This window comes from Neolamprologus multifasciatus, chromosome 16, assembly GCF_963576455.1.
Source record: "Neolamprologus multifasciatus chromosome 16, fNeoMul1.2, whole genome shotgun sequence".
Lineage (NCBI taxonomy): Eukaryota > Metazoa > Chordata > Actinopteri > Cichliformes > Cichlidae > Neolamprologus > Neolamprologus multifasciatus.
In genome coordinates, this window is record NC_140454.1 from 24,350,295 (window position 1) to 24,376,000 (window position 25,706).

General features: G+C 38.2%; 1 protein-coding gene across 1 annotated transcript in view; it reads left to right on the plus strand.

Annotated features, from left to right (window-relative positions):
* The window catches only part of LOC146500877 (ephrin type-A receptor 6-like), a 185,281-nt gene that overhangs the window by 47,227 nt on the left and 112,348 nt on the right, over positions 1-25,706 (plus strand). The window contains exon 3 of the mRNA XM_085136581.1: positions 1,348-2,011. Within this exon, the coding sequence (XP_084992707.1) occupies positions 1,348-2,011 (664 nt within the window). The remainder of the gene's footprint in view (positions 1-1,347; positions 2,012-25,706) is intronic.

The following is a 25,706-nucleotide window of genomic DNA, read 5'->3' on the forward strand; positions in this document are numbered from 1 at the left end:
AAACCAGCCCACTGAAGGAACTAAATGTGTTACTGTCCAAATTTGGTTTGAATACAGTCTAATATAAACAAAGTGTCTCATAAAGAAGCAGAAAGAAGCAGGAAGCTATTATAATTTCCAGATTGCGTCTGTGCTCTGTATAGCATCAATCTTGGGATTTGAAATGACCACACTTGGGACTAGTAGTTCAGTGCCACACTTGGGACTAGGGATGGGTATCGTTTAGGTTTTATCCGATACCGGTGCCAAACCGGTACTTTTGAAACGGTGCCGGTGCTTAAACGGTGCCCAAACCGGTGCTTAAAGAATGGAAAACACAAAATTGGTCCAAAAACCTCTCATGTTCAGCTGTTTTTTTTGTAAAAAGATAACAATGTTAGTCTTTTCTGCAGGTATACGGCATATATGGTATCACTCTGGGCTGGAAGCAGTGCTTAAACAATGGAAAAAACACAAACTTTGTCCAAAAACCTCTCATGTTTAGCTGTTTTCCACTTTTTCTTCGGTCATTTTAGCCTTTTTGGCCAGGGTGAAGGGAGTATCTGACATCAAACAAGAAGACAGCCGCATGTAGCTATGATGGTGTTTGCTAGTTCACGTTACATGCATTAATTTAATAACGCGGTTAGCCTACTCAACGTAAATTACACACGAACAACATTAAGCTACTCACGCAGAGAAGAACGGCTGCTGCTGCCATCATCATTTCTGCTACACTGGCAGGGCTAGGTTCATCGGATTTAAAGTGTGACCTCCTTTGACAGTATCAGCTTAAAGCACTTGTTGCAGGCTGCTGAGTTTGCATCTTTTGCTGTGAAGTACAGCCAGACTTTTGACCGCTTTGCCTTGGGCATTTTTAATCTGTAGCTCTGCTCTAAAAGAACGTACGTACCTGGACCCGCCTACTATCCTCAAAACGTAAAATGATTGGCTAGAATCTAAAGTGTATCATTCCATACCAGTTGGTGGCGGTAATGCACCTTTCAGTTGTTTGCCAACCGCCAATAGAAATGTAAGGAAGAAGAAAGTGTATCACAGCTCAGGAAAAAAAAGCACCGAAATAAAGCACCGAAATGCGCGCTGCTTTTCGGTCTGGTTACTACCGTTTATGTCAGAACCGGTGCCATGATGGCACCGGATACCGGTACCCATCCCTACTTGGGACTAAATTAATATTGCACAACCATGTTGTTAATTTTGTCCATGTTTTGTATGGAATGCTATGACCTGTGAGGCCTGCTAGCAGATCTTGAATTAATACTAACTCTTTCTTTTTCTTCCCTCCTTTTTACCCATTCTTCCCTCCTCTCTCTCCAACCCTCTACGCTCTTATTATTTTTCCTTTAGTGGGATGCAATCACAGAGATGGACGAGCACAACCGACCCATCCATACTTTCCAGGTTTGCAATGTGATGGAGCCCAACCAAAACAACTGGCTTCGCTCCAACTGGATTTCACGACAGGCAGCCCAGAAGGTCTATGTGGAGCTCCGCTTCACCTTGCGCGACTGTAACTCAATCCCTTGGGTGTCTGGCACCTGCAAGGAGACCTTCAATCTATTCTATCATGAGACAGATGAAGCACACGGTGTCAAGTTCAGGCCTGCGCAGTACACCAAGATTGACACCATTGCTGCTGATGAGAGCTTTACTCAGATGGATCTTGGAGATCGGATCCTCAAGCTCAATACGGAGGTGCGGGAGGTGGGACCCATAAACAGGAAAGGCTTTTATCTGGCTTTCCAGGACATTGGCGCTTGCATTGCATTAGTTTCTGTGAGGGTTTACTATAAGAAATGTCCATTTACACTGAGGAACCTGGCCTCATTTCCAGACACAGTGCCCCGTGTGGACTCTTCTTCACTGGTGGAAGTGAGGGGGGCCTGTGTTGACCATGCTGAAGAAAGAGACACACCCAAACTGTTCTGTGGAGCTGATGGAGACTGGTTGGTTCCCCTGGGAAGATGTGTCTGTAGCGTTGGGTATGAGGAGATTGATGGTTCATGTGTTGGTGAGTTTTACAAGTTTTGTATATTTTAACTTGCTTTTCATTCTTCTCAGTGAAGCATTTTTTGAACTCAAAGACGTTTTTAGTCAGTCTTTCCAAGGCTCTGAAAGAAAAAGAATTGATGGTGAAGGTGACGCTGCTGTAGGGTTATGAGAACCCTGCAGGTGAATGCTTTGCCCATGGGTTATTGTTAGCAGGCTTGTTTTGTTTTTAGACTGTCTTAATTACTAATGTTTTGTTCTTGGTTCTTAATTAGCTTTTACTTAAATGTCCTTACCAAACCTTGACTTTAATTAAACCCACCTTTATTAAATTATTTCCTACATTTCTCTTTCTCAAGTGGTCAGAATGATAATAAATCTCAGACTTCACCTAAATGCAAATAACAGCAGTAATTTCAATAAGACCACTTTACCATCAATGTTTATTTACAACATATAATAATTTAATAGGGGACATATATATATATATATATATATATATATATATATATATATATATATATATATATATACACATTGCGATTATACAGTCAGGAAATACGAATATTTACATGTAGAAACGTGCACTATTCTAACTTTTGTGCTATTGTACTTGCCTCATTTCTACACCATTTGTTTATCAAGATGGTAAGACAGTCAGTGTGATTCTAAGTCATATTTCTGTTTGATGTATTTGACATAAGTATTGATGCATCCACCAGTCAGAAAGATAAGCAATGTGGACAGATGATGATATGAAACCTGGAGTGCTTCAGTACAATTTACTTCCCATTGTACCATCACATGCAACAACTAGAGAATGCTTTCTAGTCCCCACAGTCTATGTACATACTCACTCTTGCTGGTTCAAACGTCAAACAATTGCATAATGTTATTGTTGTTATTGTTATTTTTATTTATTAACCTTCCTATTAACCTATTAACCGTTATTGACCTTCTCTATTCATTTGGACTCATTACCCATAATTTTTTGTCCTTTGTCTTACCATTTTTACTAGCTGCTAATTTTCTCAGATAACAGAGGTGAAGTCACGTGAAAGGTTTTGAATGATTATGAATGTTATTATGGTAGCAGTGAGAGGACCTGATGCTATCTAAGGCTGTATTTGTATGTGTTTGTGTGAGCTAGAGAAAGAGAGTGTCTTTTTCAGCAGCTTAAAAATGTATATTTTTCTGTTAGTCTGTTGTTTTTCTATCAAATGCATTCTAATTTTAGGGCTTTTTTAAAGCAATTTTTGAAAAATTTCAGTGTTTTTTGCCCTTTGGCTACGGTTTAAATTCATATGAAAACATTTTCACAAAACTAAACTCTGCAGTAACTTTGGTTTTGCTTTATGAAAGATTAGCGAGTAGGCTGTTTATTTTTACACAAAGTTTAAACAAACTGAGAGGGTTATGAAACCAAAGGTGTTTTTCTATGTGCTCTGGTGAAAAGCACATATTTTCCTTACTAGCTGCTAAAATCCAAACATGACAATCTCGTTGTGGTAATTTGTGTGCTTGTAAAATTTAGTATAATGAGTGGAGCTTTAGAAAGCAGTCATAAACTGAAACATCATACTGGGTCCAGTGTTAAAGCTGGTCCAGGCACCAAAGCTTCACCACAGGATTTTAGGATTGTGTTTTGCATGTGTGTGTCGTAGTGCTTTATACATACAGAGAAATGAACATGTGTCTATGTGTGTTGCGATGAGTCATGTGTGTAGGAATGTTGTTGTGTATATCTGTATTCTACCACCCGTTGTCTCAGTGGCTACCTTGGTGTGACAGATTACCTCAGCTGGCTTGGTAGCAGCTTGATCCTCAGCTCTCTGATATGAGCTTTGGGTTATCACTGACAGCACGGCTCACTGGGAATGCTACCTTCAAGAAGTTCCAATGCGACTTCTTTTCAAACCAAGTAAAGTCCTGATGTCAGGTCAACAGATACACATGTCTATAATCCAAAGGAGACAGATCCACAATCTAAAAGGTGTCCTAATGTACTTGTAAATTGCAACTTATCAAAACCATAATATGGAATTTAACCTTATACATTTAACAAATGAAAGCATGAAAGCATCTACTAATATTTATCCTAAGAACTAACAATATACTACAATATCATGGATATAGAACACATTTTAAATTAGTAACTGATCTGAATTCACAGTTTAACAAAAGACACTGGCTCTTAAAAAGTAATCCCAGCTTGTGCAATGAGTTTTGTAAAGATCAAGAAAATATGTAAGATTTACCAGAATGATCAAGATGCATAATCTATAGAACTATTGGCACAAATTAGATGCCATTGTACATGTTTGTTTCCCTCCAGAAAATAATCACCATATACTACAGCCTTTTAAAAAACACTTTTGAGACATTTCGCTGGTTTTCTCACACCATTCAGAACCAGATGTCCTTGCACAGTTGATTACAATTCATCTTGTGACACAGGTCAGGGAGGCTTTCCAGCTGCACTTGCAGCTGCATCATAATCAACAGGCCAGGGGTGAAACTGCAGCTGTGATTAGAGTGTGTCTATCCTAAAATGATTTCTCCATTCTGCTCCTTTAATATTTCTTATTTGTTAATTGAGTGATAAAAAAAGCTAGCAGAGGCAGATAAACTTGCTGTTGAAAACTTTTGGGAAACACATTGCAAAAGAACAATTTGTGATGGATTTGTGGGCTTCTTCTTTATCTCTTCTTTAAGAGGTAAAGGAGTAATGTGGTGCATCCCTGCTGTTGGCCTTGTGCCTTTCATCTTTGACATATATATAATATAGGGGGAAATACATGTAATTACATTACATGCCATTTAGTCTGATTTGAATATAATCTTTGGAAGAACTACATGTCACATAAAAATCACAAGAAGTAGTTAAGCACCTTGGTCATTGAAGAAGACTCCTGAGGTGGCGGGTTAAATCAACCAGAACAGACATTTTGGCTCAGTGCCATTTACAAACATAAGCAGACTCAACACTGCCACCTATCAGTATCGATGCTGGCCCCTTAAAGCACAATAAATTAAAGTAATTTCCTTCTTCCTCTCCTTATCCTAAACCCCTTGCTCTCAAAGGAGCATATTTCACAGTTGGGTTAAGTCTAGCCCTTTGGGCAATGTGATGGCATTTTACTGCAATGTCAGCCCTGTAATGCAGCTCCTGTTCATTGTTCCAGCATTCAAACAGGCTTAGTTATTAAAAAGCCCCCACACAAAGTGCCACTAGAGCACCTTAGGCATTGAAGGAGAAGACTGAGGTAGCTGGCTAAAGTAATATTTCAAGTGTTAGTTTACAACAAATTGGTAGTTTAAATGCAACAGCTGCCTTCCTATGTAGCAGATATGACCAGGTTGAACAACCTGTGATTCCAGTAGCATCCCATTCATAAGTATGTGAAAAGCATAGGATAAATGTCTTTGTCATATCTATTTGTTTGCTAGTTGTTGTTATAATGCAGAACTAACATTTCACATGCTAAAAGGAAGTCACTTTCACTGAAGTCTAAATGTTATGCACAGAACTGGAAGATGGAACAAAACTATTTAGTGGAAGAAAGTGTAGCTGTCCCTTTCCTGAAAATTGGAAGTTATATATAAAAAAAATTATGGAATCTTTTAAATCTATCAGATCTCAGACTGAGATCAGTTGATCAGTAAAATCTTCTTCAAGTTTTGTACACGGCAGATTACTTTGTATTATTGTTTTCCTTTGATAACCCCTACAGCAATAGCATACACAGATATCAGGCAAACATCCATCCATCCATTTCTTTCTGCTTGGGCTTAGAGCACATCCCAGCTGCCTCAGGGTGGGAGGCAGGGTACACCTTCAACAGGTCACCAGTCTGTCGCACGACTAACTCACGGAAACAGAAAACCATTCATGCTCACATTCACACCTACATTCAGTTTAGATTTAGCCTTACCATGAATATCTTTGGACTGTGGGAGGAAGCTGGAGTATCTGACAACCATGTAAACCTTCAGCCATTGTGATGGCTGCACTTACAGCCACACAGTGGTAATACCCACCATGTTAGTGTAGAGGCTTATAAGTAACATCGCATTCACATTTGTCTTTCTTTAAATATAGGAATTAATTTACAGGACAATAAATAACTGGTTTTTGTTTAGAGTTAATTCACATATCCACATAACACTGTATTCTAAAATAAGTGCGCACATTTTAGTTTACACTGTTATGTATGATTAATCTTTTGTTTTCTAAGTTACCTTAGTTGCAGCTGTTCCAGTCCCTTGATTAAGGAGCCAAGAGGTGGAAAAGGGGCGGAGCGAGCTTTAAAGGAAGACTGCAAATTGGTTCATGCCATAACTCAGGACCATGGGGGGGAATTGGAGTTCAGTATGTTAGGTTTAGTTAGGTTTTGTGTGTTTTACCCCTTCTCCTGTTTTTTGTGGGCTGATCAGCCACTATTTAAGTTTCCCCTTTGTCTCATTAAGTTAGGTCAGTTTGTTTGAGTTATCAGTAGTGTTGTCAACTTTGAGTAGAGTTTTGTTATTTTGACCTCTTTTATGGGCCCAAGATTTTGATTCTTTTTGCATGATTTAACCAATTATGTTTTTTTTGGACTTTAACCTGTGCCTAAGTTTCCTTCACTGCTCGGTCCATCACAGCCATCTCAAAGAAGAAATAAACTGCTCAAAGCCTGAATAAATGTTTTTACTCCACTTAGGTGAGAATGAAAGACATGCTCTCCACCCAGCTTAAGTCAAATAATCTTTTTCTTTCATTCAGACTCAGTGGATTTGATCACAGCAGTATTTTAATCTCCTGTCCATTACCTGGATGAAGTGCCAGTGTGCTGCAGTAAGACTGAGGCTAATAAATGTCTATAACCCATATTACTGCTTGTATGTTCTTCCACATATGCACTGATATAAATGGGTTTAAAATGTTCTTTAAAATTGAGGTTTTTAAATCTGAATATTATATGGCCAAATGAAACGAGTCTTTAAGTGAAGTATATGAAAAATGCATACGCATAAGAATACGCTTTTTTTTAATTTAAGTGAAATTTGCTGGGGGATGGGGATCTTGTCAAATTGATGTAATTATGATATATATCCATATCCATACATATATGTAGAAATAAGCAATGGTCTTTATAGAGTAAACTTGAATTCAGTCTTTGAGTATCCTTCGGTAAAATGCTGAATCGGAGGGCGAGTGTGCATGACTGTTAAACAGAAACTTAATCATAGAAAAAAGTGCTTGTACGAATGGTGTTATTGGGTGAATGAGGGATGTACTAAGTTAGAATATAAAAGCACTATATGCTGTAAAAACCAGTCCATTTACTATTTGCATCTAAGCTGATCTATTTATGGTCTTATTTATACCTTATTTTTTCTCTTGATGTAAATATTTAATATGTGTATGTTTGAGTGCATTCGGCATGTCCTTGTTGTGCATTACAAGAGGCTGTTATTTAATGATGTATAACATATGTACCCACCTGCTCATTAGCAGTACTCTAGGCAACTAGACTGAATGCAAGTAGAGCACACATACATCTTCTTGGATGAAGAGCTCAGTCTCTCAGTGTCTCTCTTTATCTCTCTCTCCTCCATCTCTCTTTCACTCACTTTAGCTTTCATCATCTTTCCCTCTCAGTGTAAGACAATCTAGCTGATGCTGTTATCACTCAGTGTTGTACAGCAGGTCATTGTGTGTTTTCGGACTCTCTGTAAGAGCACTCAGCAGTGCTATGAATAATGTAATCACAGGGCGTCTGTGTGCTTTTATTTATATGTTTGCCTGTGTTTTAGGTTGTTGTACAGTGAATCTTCCCTCTGATGATTGGGCAAAAGCAAGCTAGGACACAACTAATGTTGTGCAGCATACATTTAGAATTACTGAACAGCACATCACCCAAATAATAATGGACACCCTTTGAAATAAAAATACCACAACATACTGTGACAGTTTGTGACCCAACCTGTACTGCTTTATAATCTGTTAAATATAAACCAGCCAAGCTTCCTGTCTTTTTTAAGGTTAATCATCTTGAGACAGCGGACAAACTCTTTATACTCCTAGGACCTGGCGTCAACATATGTGGACATCACATTTTGGGTTATTTAGACCAAAATACTCAATTTTGCTCTACAAGGGCCTGATGTCCACTTACGAGAACATTATACTGCCACTGTTCAATCGAAATTTTAAATGAATATCCTCATGTGTGGCTCTCATTTTTCTTAGAAACAAAAATCATGTTAAAAAAAATCTGGTAATTCTTTGTTTTCACATTCATCAGGTCCCAAAATGTCCAAATATCAAAGAGAGATTAATAATGCATGCCATGGAAGAGTTCGGGTCTTAGGAGGTTAAATATTAGAGGGTACACACCTCCAGTCTACATGTGTTTTATGGACTTGGAAAAGGCATGTCTAACTGGTGCTTCTGGAGAATTGGTTATTGGGCCTGTAATGTCACTTACTCTCTATACAATGTCAAACTTCTGTCTTTGGTCTCAGGATCACATCTTTGCTATCGTTGGCTACATCAAGCAGTGATGTCCAGCTTACACTGTTGAAAAAGAGATTTCCTGCTTAAGATAGAGGATGGATTTTTGCCTCAAGTGGACTTCAAGTACCTTGGTAAAACTGATGATTATCTTCAAAGTTATCATTACTGCCCTCATAGTTACCAAATGAATAGGATCATGAACAGGAAATGAGTTCCCTCCAAAGAAGATCTGCCAGTGAAAGCAGTCAGTAGAGATGGTTTGGATATCTGACTGTCAAGCTTTGTTTGCCGAAGAAAGGAAAGCAAGCCTTTATGTTGGCTGATACAAAGTCCAACAAAATAGGAGTTCACACAGAACACAAAGGGAAGGCAGCTTGGGAACATAGATGGATGCTGGATACCATGGATACCATGGATGAATAGATGGATGGAGTTTGAGTTCAAAAATCCATCGCCCTATTGTTTTAAGAACAAGCTGTTCATACCAAGCAATTGGTATGGTAATTTACCCAGTTCCAGGATGGCACTGGCTCTACGTCAAGTGTCAGAGGTGGACTACACTTAAGTAATTGCACAGGTAAAAGGAGCAGCTGTGTTAATGTTAAATGGCATGCTCATATAAACATCTTGACAAAAGTTTCACCAATAAGACATTTTCAATTACAGCATGAAGACAGTCCGACAACAATTACAGCACATACCCTTCACTCTGTCAGCTCCACCAAATGAGATGTCAAACACACACACACGTACACACATACTCACATAAAAGACACATGCACACAAATGAGGGCGTGGGTGGAAGGCAAAGACTCCCATAATGAATAACATAAAACACACATATAAAAATACAACCCATAGAGCACACCAAACAACAAAACAACAACGAGTCCAATATGCACTCAAGCATTCACAACAGTGTGTTAATGCAAGCGACAATTTTGCTCTCACAAAACATACACGAGGAGACACACCAGGGGGTTCAAGCTGGCATCAGCAACAGAGCTGTTTACAGACGGGCCACACGGCAGGGAGACACTGTGACATTTCAGAAAAGGATGGTTTTAGTTTAACAAGCATTGCACTTCAGGCTTAATTGGGAGTGTCTGGAATGGGAGAGAGAGAAACAGAGTGTGTATGTACCCCGGTAGCGGGTCAAAGTCTGTCTGATGAATTTAATCCCACCTCACTCAGCATCAGCGCTGACATGTCATGACCATAGGATGTCATGCCTTGCATTTTTTTTAAGAGAGCACAGTTTGACAGTTGCATTGGAAGAAAATTGCTTGCAGCAGATATAAGAGCAACAGAGTCATAATGAAGGCACATGTGGATAGATCAAAGGCCATATTTCCTGTTTCTCATTTGTCACAATGAATTGTCCTTCGTCCTTCCTTTGACATACTAATCCACTGTCTCCAAAAATTACAAACAAGAGCATCTTTGATCACTCTGATTATTTCTGTTTGTGTTTTCAATTCACAGTTCTGTTAAATCTACATTTGTTTGAATAGACATCACACAGTATGGGTGAACTTAAATGCCTGGGGTTTTGTTTGTTGTCTACACAGTCATTGTATTAGACTTTATTTATGCTGCTCCGACAAAGGATATAATTGAAATCTCCTTGATGCATTTGGTATGCTAATGTACATTTCCCCCTGAGTTGTCATTAAGCTCAATGCACCACTAAAAGGCACTGAGTTTCCCCGCTAAAGGCTTGGGGTGGTTTGAATTATGTCCAGTGTAAATTCTTTCTGTCAGGCCACGGCCTCATTGTGCGTCACTACCTGCTGTCACTACCTGCTGTCACATAAGTAGAGAATAATCACTGAAAATATTAAAAATAAATCATCAGACATTATTCCAGATTACGAAAAAAATCAGTGTGATACATTATGTTATATCTATCTATCTATCTATAGATAGATAGATATAGATATATATGTGTGTGCGTGTGTGTTATAATAAAATCAATTAATCTGTTAACCTAACCTAAATAAATGTATAAATAGAGATGATTTGACTGAGTTCCTCATTTTGACCATTCAATTGCACTGGAAAATACAATGGTGTTTTTGAATGAATGTTTTCACCTTGGAGGCCGAAAGAAAATTGCACTTACTAATTCTTAAAACTGTGTCTTACTTTAGACCTTCACTGTGCAGAATGATGTGGTTGAGGTTAATAAGTTACTGTCAAAGCAGACATACTTTTTTGGTAAGAAAATGGAAATTTGGGGCAATCTCGCTAGAAGATTAAAAAAACCTGTAGTGAATAACCGCTTCATAGAAAATATTCCACAAGTCTGAGTAATCTGACTGGAGCTATCATACAGTACTTCATATTCCGTGTGATGCAATTACCTTTGAGGTTTATCTCATTGAGGTGGTAAGGTCTACATATCCCTGTGAGGACCAACTTTTGATAGCTCATTGTCCTTGAAAGGATGTTTTTTTTTCCAAGAAATTATAGGTGTTGAACTAATGGCTGAAGATAAATAATGTTATATAATAATACGGTCTGGTTTAATATTAAGTATTAAGAAAAATTAAGAGACTAGAAAAATTTTGAAGTTTGTTTGTGGTCATAATTATTATTATTACATTTTATAGAACGATGCATCTTATTTCATATTTAAATCCACTGTGCTAAGAGTTTTGGAGAAGAAAAACATGTTGATAGATAAGTGTGTGTTTATATATATATATGACCATGACTGTTCTTTCTTTATGGCCTCTATTTGCTCATTTACAACACATATCAATTACATTTTCCCAGACTGGTGGTGCTTTACCTTCCTCTGTCTCTCTTTAAATCCGTCACTTGATGAGCATTAGAGGCTCTCGTGTTGTCGCTCTTCAATCTGTAATTGAGAACAAATGTGGAGAGGGAGAGTGTTTAATTGGGGTTGTCAAGCAGGAGGCGGGTTTGTTGGGCACCTAGAGATCTCCTCATCTCTTTCCATTTTAACTGTTTAAAGAATAAATTATGCAGATTGCAGCTTTTGCGAGTCCTAGTTGCGATGTGAACTTGCGGTGACTTCTGCCTCGCTTCCCCCCCCCCCCCCCCCCCCCCCCCCTTCCTTGCCAAGAGTTACTTCAAAGCCTAAAAGTGATCAAAGACAGTTGAAAAAATAAATTCCCCAACGTACCGGCACCCTGCATGCATACATACAGCTTCTGCATGTCTCAACACCACACACTCTCTCAGTCAGAAAACAAAAGGAAGCGACACCGTCTAATGTCTTCTTTTTTTTTTCCTGTTTTTGTCTCCTCAAGCCCAGTCCTGTCAAACATTGCAACATTTCAATTGATTTCTCTTTTCCCTTGTGCCTGTTCTATTTTAGTACATAAGCCAAGAGACTGAATTAGTCATTAAAGGGTATGTATAGTATGACATGGCCCAGATAACACATCACAGGCCTCCAATGAAGAGCAGACTTGTCATAAATAAAAGTACGTTTTAGGAGCTGGAGACAGCTTCTCCCAAGTAAAAAAGGAAAAAAATATGAAGAGGGGGAAAAAACAGGGGTTATTGAGGGTTCAGCTTCAGTGATGACTGCGTTTTATTTCAGTACCAGTTTGTTTACACAACAGATATAAAGTAAAAAAAAAAACATAATACTCTGGTGTCCAATAACTAAAACATATACACGTTTCATCTGTAATGCCATAAATAACCATTTTGTTTAAATTGGGGTTTTTAAAGTTAAACTAAACAAATCTCCGATCCAGCTTCTCTTCTATAGACTGAAGGACTGTATGCATGAACTCCTTGACTCACAGTGTCAACGATATTTTAATTCGTGGCTATTAAAATAACAAATCACAGTATGGATAAAATAACAGCTGGAAGGAACCATAGAATTAAAATTCAGTACATAATAAAATTAAAGCCTGCATCACCAATTTAGAAGAAAAATATACACATTTGATGTTGAAATAATGTCACATTTGTACATCGTGGGTCAGGTGAGGATTTTATTATTTATTCTTTATTTCTTTACACCTGATTTCTCTTTCAAGCTCTCTTTTAACCTACTTAAGCCAGGCGGTATTATGTGGCACAAGTGACAATACAGCACAGTCCTTTTATGGACTGCTCAGATGTGTCAGATAGTGTTGAAAAAGTGTAAATTGCAATCCTGTTTGGCTGGTTTCAGTATCAAAACATACATGATGATTATATAAATGTTGCTCAGGAGAGCAATATATGCTGTACGACATGGGAACAGAAGTTTGTTTTACTTTTTTGTTGGACAAATTTAAACTAAGACACTTCAGAATACAGTCAGCTCTGCCTCTAGTGAACAATGAACTCAAACACCAGAGCTGGAGCTGTCCCTATTTTCATGCATAAAAGATAATTCACACTAGTAGACTTATTGGTTTTGGATAACAGTGAAGATCTTTGCAAGGAAGTTCTAAGTCTGCCTTTAAAAAACAAGGGCCAATTAACTGGGATTTTGGATATTTCTGTGCAGGATATTTGACAGGACAAAAGTTTAAAAAATCCTAAAATTGGCTCTAGGTTAAAAAAAATCACCATGTTAAAGCATTTATTGAGACAAGTTGGTGGTTTTGCTACTTGCATACAATTTTGTCCAAAATATTTTGCAGTTATGAATTTATTCCAAGTATAAGCGTGTACTCCCATACATGAAGTCAATCAAAATGTAATATTTGGGGTCATTGAGAGTACATTTATTGCTGTTTGAACTGAATATTGCCATTTGGCAAAATGTGAGCATGTGTATCCAACTTGACAAAAATGTCAGCTCAGTGACAGTAGTTTCACCTCTTTTTTTTATACTCTTCCTCACTCTATCCCTCTATCTTCTCATATATGACCAGTGCGGAAAGTGAGCCAATGACCTCAGGGTACGAAAGGCTTTAACTAGCACTAGGTGTCTCTCAATCTGCCAGACTGCAACAGCCAAGCTTGTTAGTCACACTGGTGGAACTGCACACACACACACACACATGCACAAGAGTACCATGGACAGACATAATCCAGCCACTGAATGAGGCAAGCAGTGATAGCAGAATTGGGTCAGTTCGAGAGAAGAATGTGGTATGAAACCATTTCCCTTGGGGTGGATTGAGGTCTGAACTTTGGCTGACCCCCTGAACAAGTACAGCCACACAATGAAACCTCAGAATCTGAATCTGTTTGAATTAATGCTAACAACTTCACTGATCAGGCTCAAATGGAGGCTTAAGCCCCAGGAAGAATATTTTGGACATGGATAAAGTAGTGTAGCTGTAATTGGGTTTTCTTCATGCTAAGATTAACTAGAGGAAAGGAAGTTAAAAGCTGAGGAGCTGGGAATGAAGGTAAGTCACTTCTCTTGTGGTTTATACTTCACTTTCACATTAAAGTAACTGCTCTTCTATTTGTGTATTTTTATTTCTTGGGGGGAAAGTTACATGACTTGTGATGTGTATTTTTCCCCCAATGAGCTGATGTTTTCAAAGCATGCCATCTATCTGCTCCTGTTCCAGCCCCTTTGTCAAATGTTAGAACTCAATGTGGCCCACGAATCAAAAAGTTTGCCCACCCCTGCTTTAGACTCTTGCCAAAAACAATTTTAAAAGATGTGTAGATCCTAATTTGGGACCTTCATCATGATGGTTACAATAATAAGCACATTGTAAAAGTTTGGATGTTATCATGGGACAATCAGCCGCTTCTCCGTTTATATTTTTCAGCTCACTGCTTTGAATAGTCTGAAATGATATAGCACATTTTTGTCATTTGTTATTATGAAGTCTAAAGGGTATAGTTTGTGCTTTAGAAATACTACTCTGATGCTATTAGTGATGCTATAACCCATAAAAGAATAAAGACCTGAATCTATAATATCAATAGAGGGACAGTGCAAATGTCCATAATAAGCCATCAGCTATATCAAACAAAATTCTACTTCCTTAACTGAGACCTGATCTAATTGTGGTCTGCAAAAGAGCAAGAATAATGGAAGAAAGTAATGGAGTAATGGAAGAAAATTAAGAGACAAACATGCAAAACCCTTACTGTATTTCTTCTGTTATTTTTGTTTCCGCATTTTCACCAATGTGCTATTTAAGGTTGCAATTTAAGTGGTAGTGCTGGCCCACAAATCAGCACAATGTTAGAATATTGCCTTATACAGTCATTTCAACTGTTATTACTCTTTACAATGATAACATTTTGTGCCATTAGACTTCAGCAACCAGTCAAACAGATGGTTCATCTGAAATTCAGATAGCCCCCAAAAATGCAGTAAAATAAAAGTAAAGGCCAATAGTTACAGAGATAAAGGAGAACTGCAGTCTTACATTTAGATTTGTGTGTGTGTGTGTGTGTGTGTGTGTGTGTGTGTGTGTGTGAACTGAAGGATGAGGACGAGCAGTTGTAATATTACTTTGTTCGCTTTTTGTTTTTCCTCCTTTTAATTACTTGTGTTTGGGTTGTCAATAAGTGTCCTTCGTGTGAATACTTTATGCATTTATGTGTGCATGGGATTCAATGCCTTTTTGAATGCTATTAGCATTTGTTGTCTTGTTTACTTTGTGCATTTTTGTTTTCATATGTGCTTTTTCGTTTGTGTGTGTTTGTGCGTGTGTGTACGTGTGTGCTTACGCGGTTGTGCGTCTTTATTATCTATTACCAGCTGCAGCTAGTAGGCAGCTCATCCCACTCCTTACATTAAAGCTGATGTATGCTTATTGAGCAGCCACAGGCAGAGACTGGAGGCCTGATTTATAAACCAATACAGCTTGTTTTATGGGGGATTGATCTGCCTGTGTCTCCATCAGTGAAGCATTCTCCTTGTCTTTATTCAGAGTGACAGCAGGTAATAAAGGTTTGGCAGTCAAAGAGAACAATGAAAGTGTTTACAATTACACTTCTTAGTGGCATCACCTTTACTGACATTCATATATTAAAGTGTATTGCAGACGTGTTGAAAAGTTAGAAACTTTATTGTTCTAGAAAAGCACAATGAAGCAAACCAAATAGCTGCATTTTAAGATTATTGAAAATATGTTTTCTTCTCAAAACAAAAGCATTCAGTGAAATTTGGAGAAAAAATATATATAATAAATTAATACATTTATATTAAGAATCAGCAAAAATACATTATTTATTATACTATGGTATTGTGACACTATTACACAGTATATACAATGTGAAATCCCCATATAAATGCCATATAAATCCTAAAATCTGAGCTTTAGAAGCCACAGTAAGTGTGTGGCAAAGGGCCTAAACTTTCTTCTACAGCAGTCAAACTGTATTATCACATTATTATCATATTATTCTGTAAAGACAATATAGCATTATCCTGCAAAGAACCAGAATCAGCTGATCATCTTTCTGTAATAATGATCATGGTGATCAGAATGATATTGTTATTATGTTGTATAACAGAACATCCTAGCAGCATATTTATTCTTGCAAGCACAGTAAGCACAGTATATAGTGGAGATTTGTGCAAGATAAATTCCAAAGATATTTTTTATGAATAAAATAATATTAGAAAGTTACAGATTCCTGAGTACTGCAACTGTTGGGCAAATCTGCTGAATATTTTCAACATCTCTTTCTCCTCCTTTTCTTCATCTGCCTCCTCCTCCACTACCATCTCCTAAACTCTTAAACACTCTTATCTGTCAGAAGTGAGTTTCATTGACTTATTGACCTGTATCAGACTTCTTTCTCTTAGCTTTAAAGCCTTCTCACAAATAAATAATAACTTCACAGATAGCATTTTGCGACCTGAGGTAAACACTGGACGGTTTACTACAGATGAACACGATTTCGAGCGACAAACCTGAAATGTCGCAAAATATTTGACACATATAGAGTCAAAGTATCATTGCCAGTGCCATACAGCAAGAGAATAATTAAAGTTATACCAAAGACATCATGAGAGAGAGAGATAATCAACAGCCAGTACCAAGAAACATGAAACCCTATACTGATACAAGGTCATAGTAGATGCTGGAAACAGTTTTAGCTGTCTTTTGGTGAGCATATCAACTAGTTGTAATCAGGTAAGTGCTTGCTTATCAGGACTTTAACTGAGTTGCACAGTGCTCATTGAGTTTGTTCATTGAGTTTGTTCCTCTATGTGGCTAAAAATTGATTTTATTGTGAATTTTAAGAATAAAGTATTGTGAAGGCGCTCTAAGGTGCATCCTTCATTTCATAGGTGATGAATTATTACATATATTTTATATTCTCTGAAGAATTTGTTAAATGATGTTGCATTTAATAAGCAACTCTTGAGATATTTTGTAAATCAATTGCAATTATCTTTGTGAGTGATCCCCGAAAGTAATTGTTAGTTGTTTTGTTGTCCATCCACTGTAATGGTGAAGTATAAAAAGCTGGAAACATTGAAAAAAAAGCCAGAGCTCTGAAAATTGAATTGGAAATCAAGTTATATGGTTGCTGTCCCAGAACAGGGCTGTTCCCCTCCTTAAACCTGCTAAACTAATAAAGTTCCCAAAGTCAATCTTTTGTGTGCATACACACAACTGTTACATCTGGTCCAAGGGCCGTGCGTGGATGAGCACATGGATTGGAATAATTTTCTCCTGAGCATTAACAGCAGCTCAACCAGATCATGGATAGTAATTAACATTATGTGGGTGTCAGGGCACGCAAAGACCCCACAGTGTAAGACCCAAACCTTTCCAGGCAACTACCGTCTGTCTGCTGTCGTGCACGCACACTGATAACTCTTTCTCTTTGTCTCCCTCAGACACACACACACACGCACACAGACACCTGCATTCAGAATCAATGAAGAGGCCACTTACTGGCCACCTGGTTCTCTCTCTCGGTTTCTTTTTCTTTGTCATCTTTCAATCAATCCAAGTTAAAAAGAAATGGCACTGTTGGTGAAAAATACCTGCAGCAGCTGTGGTTTTCAAAGCCCCAGACATGAGAAAGGACACAAATGCGCGCACACACACGCAAACACACAAACATGGTCTCAGGCTCTCAGTAAAGGGTTCAGGAGTAACAGTAGAGATACAGTTCAGGGGTATGAAAAACAGACTTCTCCCTGCTTTGCAATTCATTAAGGGTTTAATGTTAATCTTTATAGTTACACTTTAATTGTCACAGATTTGTAATTAGTGCTGACATGTGACACAAAGAAACAGTGCATAATTGAACTAAAAAGTAGTTTCGTACAAAATACATTTAGAATTAAAAGACACAAGAAAAAGGCATAAAAGTGCTCCACTAAACACTGAAAGACACACCAGGCTTCTATGTGCTGTAATCCCCACACCTTTCTTCCTTCTGCTTATCCTATTTTTGTTTTACCTGTTTCATGTGTCTCAGGTGTTATGCTGAGATCATTATCAGTTCATCACATTAGTATATGCTCCCACCCTAAACATCCAACAGATGGTATGATAATAATCTAATTTTCCTGAAGATGTGATGAGTCATTTAGAAATAGACTGAAATGCATGGAACAAACTAAGACCTTGTGTTTTTCTAAGATTTATATAGTTTTAAAGTCAAGGAGACCAAAGAGTCCATCATAGGTCATAGAGGATAGAGACAGTATGACTGAAAGCAGCTGCCCAATTCAAGTATCCCAGTCCAAAAAAACACAAAGCCCTTAAACTTTTATGTGCTTTATGGACTTACAGTTTTCATAATTTTAACATTTAAGCATAACCATGTTTTTTTCTTTTGCATTTGTCAGAAATCACTATTTAAATATGGTGTGATTTATCAGAGCAACTTATTTTAATATTATCTCCCAGCTTGCAATATATCCTTAAGTATATCTTCTATCTCTCATGTTTTCTTTTCTTTTTTTTTTCATTCATTGCATTGGTTTTCAGTCTGTTGTACATTTCATAGCATCTGGTTTTCCCGGAGAAACAAAAGAATTTGCTGTATGTTTGAGGAGACCGAGAGAGACTTACTGGCACCTTACTTTGGTCTGTTTTATGTGGATAGTTTCCTAACATGTGCAGGTTGCTCTGCAGGGAAGAGAAAATGCTCTCTGTCATCAGGCTAAAAGGAGAGGAGGGAATGTTTGGGGCTGTAGCCTTTTTGTGAGTTCCCCATAAGGATACTGCTTCAAAGTGCATTAGGGGCAAACCTCAGTCTGTTTGTGGAATTCTGCAGGTGAGAGAAAAGAAGAAAGGGAGAGAAAACAAAAGCTTTACTGAATTTGGTTGAAGGGCTTTTAGTCCTCTATTTGACATGGCTTTCAGGTGTAAACTTTTCAGGAGGGTCACCTACAAGGAAAACAGGTGTTTATCAGAAGTCACAGCTGCCCCAGCTTTTAACAAAAGTAACTGCTGTATCTTAATGGCAATATCGGGTCCCCATACGTTAAACTAAGCTCCATAACCAAACTCTGACAGAGTAATATGTAAGCAGCAGGACCTTTTAGCAAGTCAACTATATCTTGAGTTGCCAAAATGATGATGATGCTATTGTGTATAAACGTTTTGTAATATTTGGATTATAGTCTAGGGTTTCTCACTTTCCAATCATTTTTTATAATATATTCCCTATATTTTTAGCTCATCTACAACAAAACAGAGTATCAAGAAGTGCAGAGCCTCCCTCTGAGCTTCTCTTTCTTAAAGCAATCACACAGATATCTGGCTGCCCGGAGCCTGCCATGTTGAAGACTGAACGTCCAACACACACACACGCCACACGTGCACCGAAACACAGGCAGTGTTCTGATTTGTCTGTTTGATAGTGTTGTCAGTGAGACTGGATGTCAGAGAGAAGGAATCTATTACGGGATCGATTTGGCCATGCAATTAGGTGGCAATGGGAATTTCTCATTTCACTTTTCTCTCTGTGACAATCGTCTCTTGGGACCTTTGAAAGAGCGATAAAGTGATATACTGTGATGGCTGGCAGAGGAATAAAGAAGAGGCAGAATTATGGGAGGAGGAAAAGTGTCCGTGTAGTTGTGGTCCTTTGAGAGAGTTCATGCAGCCTATGCACAGGAACAAAGTAGTGGCCAGCGGTGTCACGCTTATCCGAAAAGTGCATCCATTTGAGCAAAAATGCACTCATATTACTTATTTCCGTTGTGGTTTGGCTATACATATCTCCCTTCAGAATGCTCATCTTATTTTCATCTATTTCGCACCATTGAGTGGGCCCTCTAATTGGCCAACATGAAACATGAGTTTAGAGTTTCAGTGGCATTCTCTCATTCTTGCTTTCACTTTGCATCACTGAAAAATAAATGAACGTTGTGAAAGAGATCCATGGGAAAGGGCCCTACATTGTTGCCAGTTTACATCACAGGATGTGTGATGTGCAAATGACTTCATGTGTTTCTACCTAAATGAAGGCTTCTCATATTACCCACTCTTAATGCACATCCATGTTGTTGTCAATCAACCAAGCTCAACATTGCTGTGCTTCCTCATTAGTGATAGAATATTAAAAACTAGCACAACTTTGACAGAGTTTTTACAAGGATTGTGGTGCTCTTTGACAAGTTTTTTAGTTGAAATATTGATATTAACAATCCATACTGTATACTCTATAGGTCAGCGGTCCCCAACCCCCGGGCCTCGGACCAGTACCGGTCCGTGAGTGGTTTGGTACCGGGCCGCGAGAGTTGAGGCTCAGGTGTGAAATGTATGGTTTTCAGGGTTTTTATCGGTTTCCAGCGTTATTTTGTTATCGTTTTTATCGTTAACTCGGTTTTTCTGGGTCTTTTCACGTGTGTTATGAATAAATCTTCTTTTTTTCGGTACCGGTACTAGTTTTATTTTGTTGTATTTATCCGCGACACCTTAAAGGCTGGTCCATGAAAATATTGTCAGGCATAAACCGGTCCGTGGCGCAAAAAAGGTTGGGGACCGCTGGTATAGGTGATTATTCTATAGAGATGTAAGTCTCATCCTACTGACTGGTATCTGTGCAGACTCTAGAGGTATATTTTTTGTCATATCTATCATTACACTTTTATGATGTTGTCTGTAATCATTGTTTTCTATTTCTACTTTGATTAGTTTTTGAAGATACAAATGTTTTGGGGGTCCCAGAGGACCCCAGTCAAAAGGACCTAATTCCACCTATGCCGTTTTAATGAATGGAACAATTTATTTAGTTTATATTTACCATTGATCCTGAATGAAAGTATCATACAGTATCATGGGGGTAGGAATGCTCATTCAGTCAGTCATATTAAAGGAGAAAGACTCCATCACTGCATTCATCATCTGAATGGTTAATTTCCCCGGAGGGAAGTTATCAGAATATTGGAGATGTTGCTGGATCGACCTGAGACAGGTGTGGCATGCCCTGGTCATGCCACAAGTGAAAAGAAGAAATGATTCTGCTACACTTCAAGCTCTAATCAAAGCAGCAATGACCCTCCTGGGAGTTAGGAGAACTCCATCTGTTGATGTGACTATGTAATACTTGGCCGGAAAAATTACTTGAAAAAGATGCTAGCTTTGCTCCTGAAACACAGATAGGAATTTAGCAACTGTTTGCTCCTCCTGTCACATGCCAGCATGCCCCGAGCGTAGCATGTGGCAAACTGTTTGTTATAACTGCATTTTGTGTAAGTTTAGCTTTAGTTGTTTTTAGTAGTTTCTTGTCTGTAGTAAGCTTGACTTGCATGGCTCTTCTATTTTGGTCTCCACCAGAGGTACCCTTTGTCCGAGATACTACTCATGAAATTTATGGATAGTATTTTTAAGCACTGCCAAGGGGTGGAGGGTGTTGGTCTCGGTGATCTCAGGGTCTCATCTCTGCTTTTCGCAGATGATGTTGTTTTAGTGGATTTATCTGGCGGTGACCCGCAGCTTGCAATGAATGTGAATGTGAAGTGCTGGGAATGCGAATTAGCTCCTTTAAGACTGAGGCCATGGTTCTCAGCCAGAAAAGGGTGGAGTGCCCACTCCAGGTCAGGAACAAGATGCTGCCCCAGGTGGAAGAGTTTATTTATCTCTTGTTCACAAGTGAGGATAGAGTGGAGTAGAAGACTGAGAGACAGACTAGTGCAGCATCTGCTGTAATATGGATGTTGTAGTGGTCTATTGTGGTGAAAAGAGTGCTGGGACTGAAAATGGTCAGTCTTTCCTAACTTCACCTATGGTGGTGAGCTGCAGATGACAAAAATAATGATTTGATTATTATTATTATTATTATTATTATTATTATTATTATTATTATTATTATTATTGTTGTTGTTGTTGTTGTTGTTGTTGTTGTTATTATTAACTGATCCTAGGGACTTCCTTTGACCCTATTCAGTAGTCAATGTTATGTTAAAGGTCAGTAAATTGAGGGTTAAACTGACTAGTGTTTACTGAAGTACAGTAAATATACTAACTGTCTATCATAAATAAATATATTACTAGGACAAATACCACAAATCCCATTGTAAGACATCAACTGATGCTGGTTATGTCATTAGCATCATAACAATTAAAACAATAGTTTGTACTTTCACACATGCATCACAGATACCCCAAATTATAATTAATTTATAAGTTCTATGAAGTTCATTAGAGGTCTGAAACAACATTCAGGTAATTTAAAAATCAAGGGGGGGGGGGGGGGGTGTTATGATTGCACAAAAGAAAAACCAAGAATCAACAAAGAAAGCATCCTTTGTACTGCGAGCACTGACTGTCCAACGATTCATGCTGTCATAAAATTGGCAAACCATCAGCAGTTTCAAGCTGAGTAAAAGACTTCTGATTTTCCCTTGTCACTATATAATCTTACCTAATAGCGGTGAGAGTTTTGCATCAGGACATCGCCTGGCAGGACAGAAGAGGCCAACGGAGAGATTTAATGAAGCCTCCTCTGCTAACTAATTAAAATCCTTCCTCTCCCCCGCTCTGCCATTAAGAAATGTTTTACCAGGAAGACGGGAGAGAAGATAGCCTGGGAGGGTTTTTTTTTCCTTTTAACTCTGCTGTAGTACCAGGTGTCTATGTGTGGGTGGTGCATATAGGGTAGAAAGTATGTTCAGATTTTCAACTGTGACTGTGTATATCTGTATTTGCAAATTTACCTGTTGTTCCCTCCATGCTGGGGGGTTTTCTGATTGCATCCAAACTGAGGGGGTAGTTCCTAAAAACATGCACACACACATGGTAAACAGAAACACACACACACACAGAGACACAGTTACAGCCAAAATGCCCCTTGAAACAGAAATGAATTCCTACCCAATATTCACTCTTCTCCCCTTATGTGCCTGTGGATAAGCTAATGGGTTGCAGCATCATCTTCTGACACACTGCATTTTTCTAATATGTTTGAACTGCTGGAGGACTCCACTGGGGTTTAATTGCAAGGGAAATGTACTTAATTAAATCTCTTTACTGAACCATGTTGTTGTATATTTGCATTTTATTTAGAGGTGTAGCTATGCCGATAATTATGCTGTGATTTAAAGAAGAGTTTCAGTTCTTTATCATGGAAGATTCAGGTTTTTCCTCTCTCACACTTGCTGTTTATTTTTTATTATTTAGCAAAGACAGGAGATGACTCAAGGGAGCTTTTTGGCTCACTGAACTTGTTTGAGAGCTGCACATTCAACAATTTTTAAAATGATTTCAATATGCTTATTTTGATATAATGTAGGTCTGCTTCAGGGAGTACCTAGCCCTAGAGCCTTTTGGTTGTATTAAACTTTATTATGCAAGCTTTAAGCTGCATCACAGCTGCATTATGGCAAATGCACTAAACTCAAAGTGCATAGAAAGCAGTGTACTGCAGGGTGAGGCTCGAGTTATACTAAATATACTAAGAAATCATTTGAAAATGACCAAAAGCATAAATAAGAATTCTCCCTCAAAACCTTATATTTTATTCTTGGATCACTTCATTTATGTACTTTGAGCTATAGTGACAAAACGATATAAATAAAGTCTTAAGCTTGTGATGGCTAAGATGGTCTAACGCCACAATGATCTATTTTATTCAAGGTCCTTTGTGATATCTAACCTCATATTTGTCTTTCACTTTTTTCTTTCTTTATTTAGTATGTTTTACATGACATTTCCAACATCAGTTATTTAGGCTAAATAACCAATATTTGGACAAGTCATTACATGGTCATGAAAAATATGGTAATGTTCATGTAAGATCTATTATGGGATACCCTAGGTCCTCTGTGCACTATGTTGAAAGTCTTTGAAAAAGGAAAGCATAACAAAAGGGAGTATTCTCTTTTACATATGTAGGCTTTGAACTCAAAAGTTGCTTCACCACTTCATAACATTAGTGTTACATTGTATGGGGTTAGGCTTTTCATAGCCACTTGAAGGTAAGTGACTAATACCAGTGTCATAGTGTGAAGCCCTGTTTTATAGTACCTGTACTAAAACATGAACCACAATATTATGGTGGCGCACACTGCCCTAATGTACTGTAATGTGTTTTACGATAATATACTACTGACATTGCTGCCACCAAGAAACTGTTGTGTGCTTGTGGTATACTGTGCTAGAGCAAAAGTGTGTGCACATTTATGTTGCAAATGTGCTTGTGCACTGAAATTTTGTGACAAAAAGTAGGCAATGACAGAACACAATAACAAGCTGTACATGTGCAGATTTTACAACCCTGTTTTTCAAAAACTGCTATGCTGCAAAAATGTGAATGAAAAAAAAAACATATTTGCAAAAAAAACACCTTCCAAGGGTAGGGAGTGTAGAATGATTTGGGAATTATCGTCTCTCAACTAATTCGTTTAATGAGTAACACAATTAGATGTAAAAGCAGCATTCTAGAGATGTTGAGTTTTCTGTAGTGAATATGTGGAGAGGTTTACTGTGTGTGAAGGACTGCATGGGTAAAAGTCTTCAGCAATTTAAGAATAACATCTCAATAAAAATGTCAAACATATAAAAGATTTTGTCATCTGTGTTAAATAAGATTCGAGATTCAAAGGATGGAGTAATAATTGTACTGCAATAAACCAAATATCATCATGCCCTCATATTGAACTGCGTTATAAAACAGAAACACCTTTGCCTTCTCTGGAGTCGAGCTCATTGAAATTGAAAGAAAGAAATTGAAAGAAATTAACATGATACTTGATTCTTACTCCCAGAACAGCTTATTTTCTCTCAGATATCACAAAACTGACTTGTAATATTATCCAAATGTATTCAATAAATATATTCTAGAGCATATTACTAGTCATGCTGCAGTACTTAACTATGCAAATTACTGCAAAGCCCAACAAGAGAATTGTGTGTACCTCTCTGATCATGAAACAAAATCTCATAGTTTAAAGCTATTAATAGAGTCTGTTAACCCGCTAACAAGCAGTAAAATCACACTAACACAAATTTTATCATGCATCTGTAACCAGATTTTACACCACTGCTTGATTAGAAGACAAAACAAGTCAATCCACCTAAAATTAAATTCACAAGGTCTTCACATGACGGCAATATCTGTGTAACAGAAAATGATAGGAAAGGCCCCTTGTGGTGGATCTATTTATCCACTGGAAGCCACATTGCTTTGACCAACAGCGTCCAGCAGCGGGAGTGACAGCTTTAATTTGGTAGCCAGCAGTCAACATGATTAGGGAGCTGCAGGAGGCTTTTACAAAGTGGACCAACTGCCTTTGCTATCCACAGTGTCAGAGGAAAGAAGCATGGGACAAGCAATGAGAAGATTGTTAAGGCAGATAAACCTGAGGCTCTGAAGATCAGGTGCAATGCTGCATTAAACAAGTATTATTTTTATGACCTCTTATAAATGAAGGTCTCTGTATGACTGTGTATGTGTTGTTCTTTCTGTCAATTCTCTCAACAACTCGCACTTGGTGGGTCTATTGCTGGGAACCCAAGAGAGCTGTCCTCATATTTTGGCTGTAAGTTGTCTTCTGTTAGACTTTCTCAACAGTCAGACATGCAGCCTGTGAACAGGAAAGATAGGCAACTGCATGGGGCCCCAGGCCATTAGGGGACCCCTGAGAGCTGATAAACTTTCCTCCACAGCAGTTTCTCAAAATGTGGCAACCACAGTGACCACAACCCCCTCCTTCTTAAACAACCAGTGCAGTATTTGCAATGACATCTCAGAAGGAAACCTCCTTAAAGGGGCCCCCTACTAGCTACAGCCTGTTCAGTAAGCTGCAGGCTGAGCCCATCTGTGTGTCAGAGTGTTCAGCAGCTCATTCACTGACTGTAGCTCATCCTAAACTCAAACTGTATGTAAACTTATC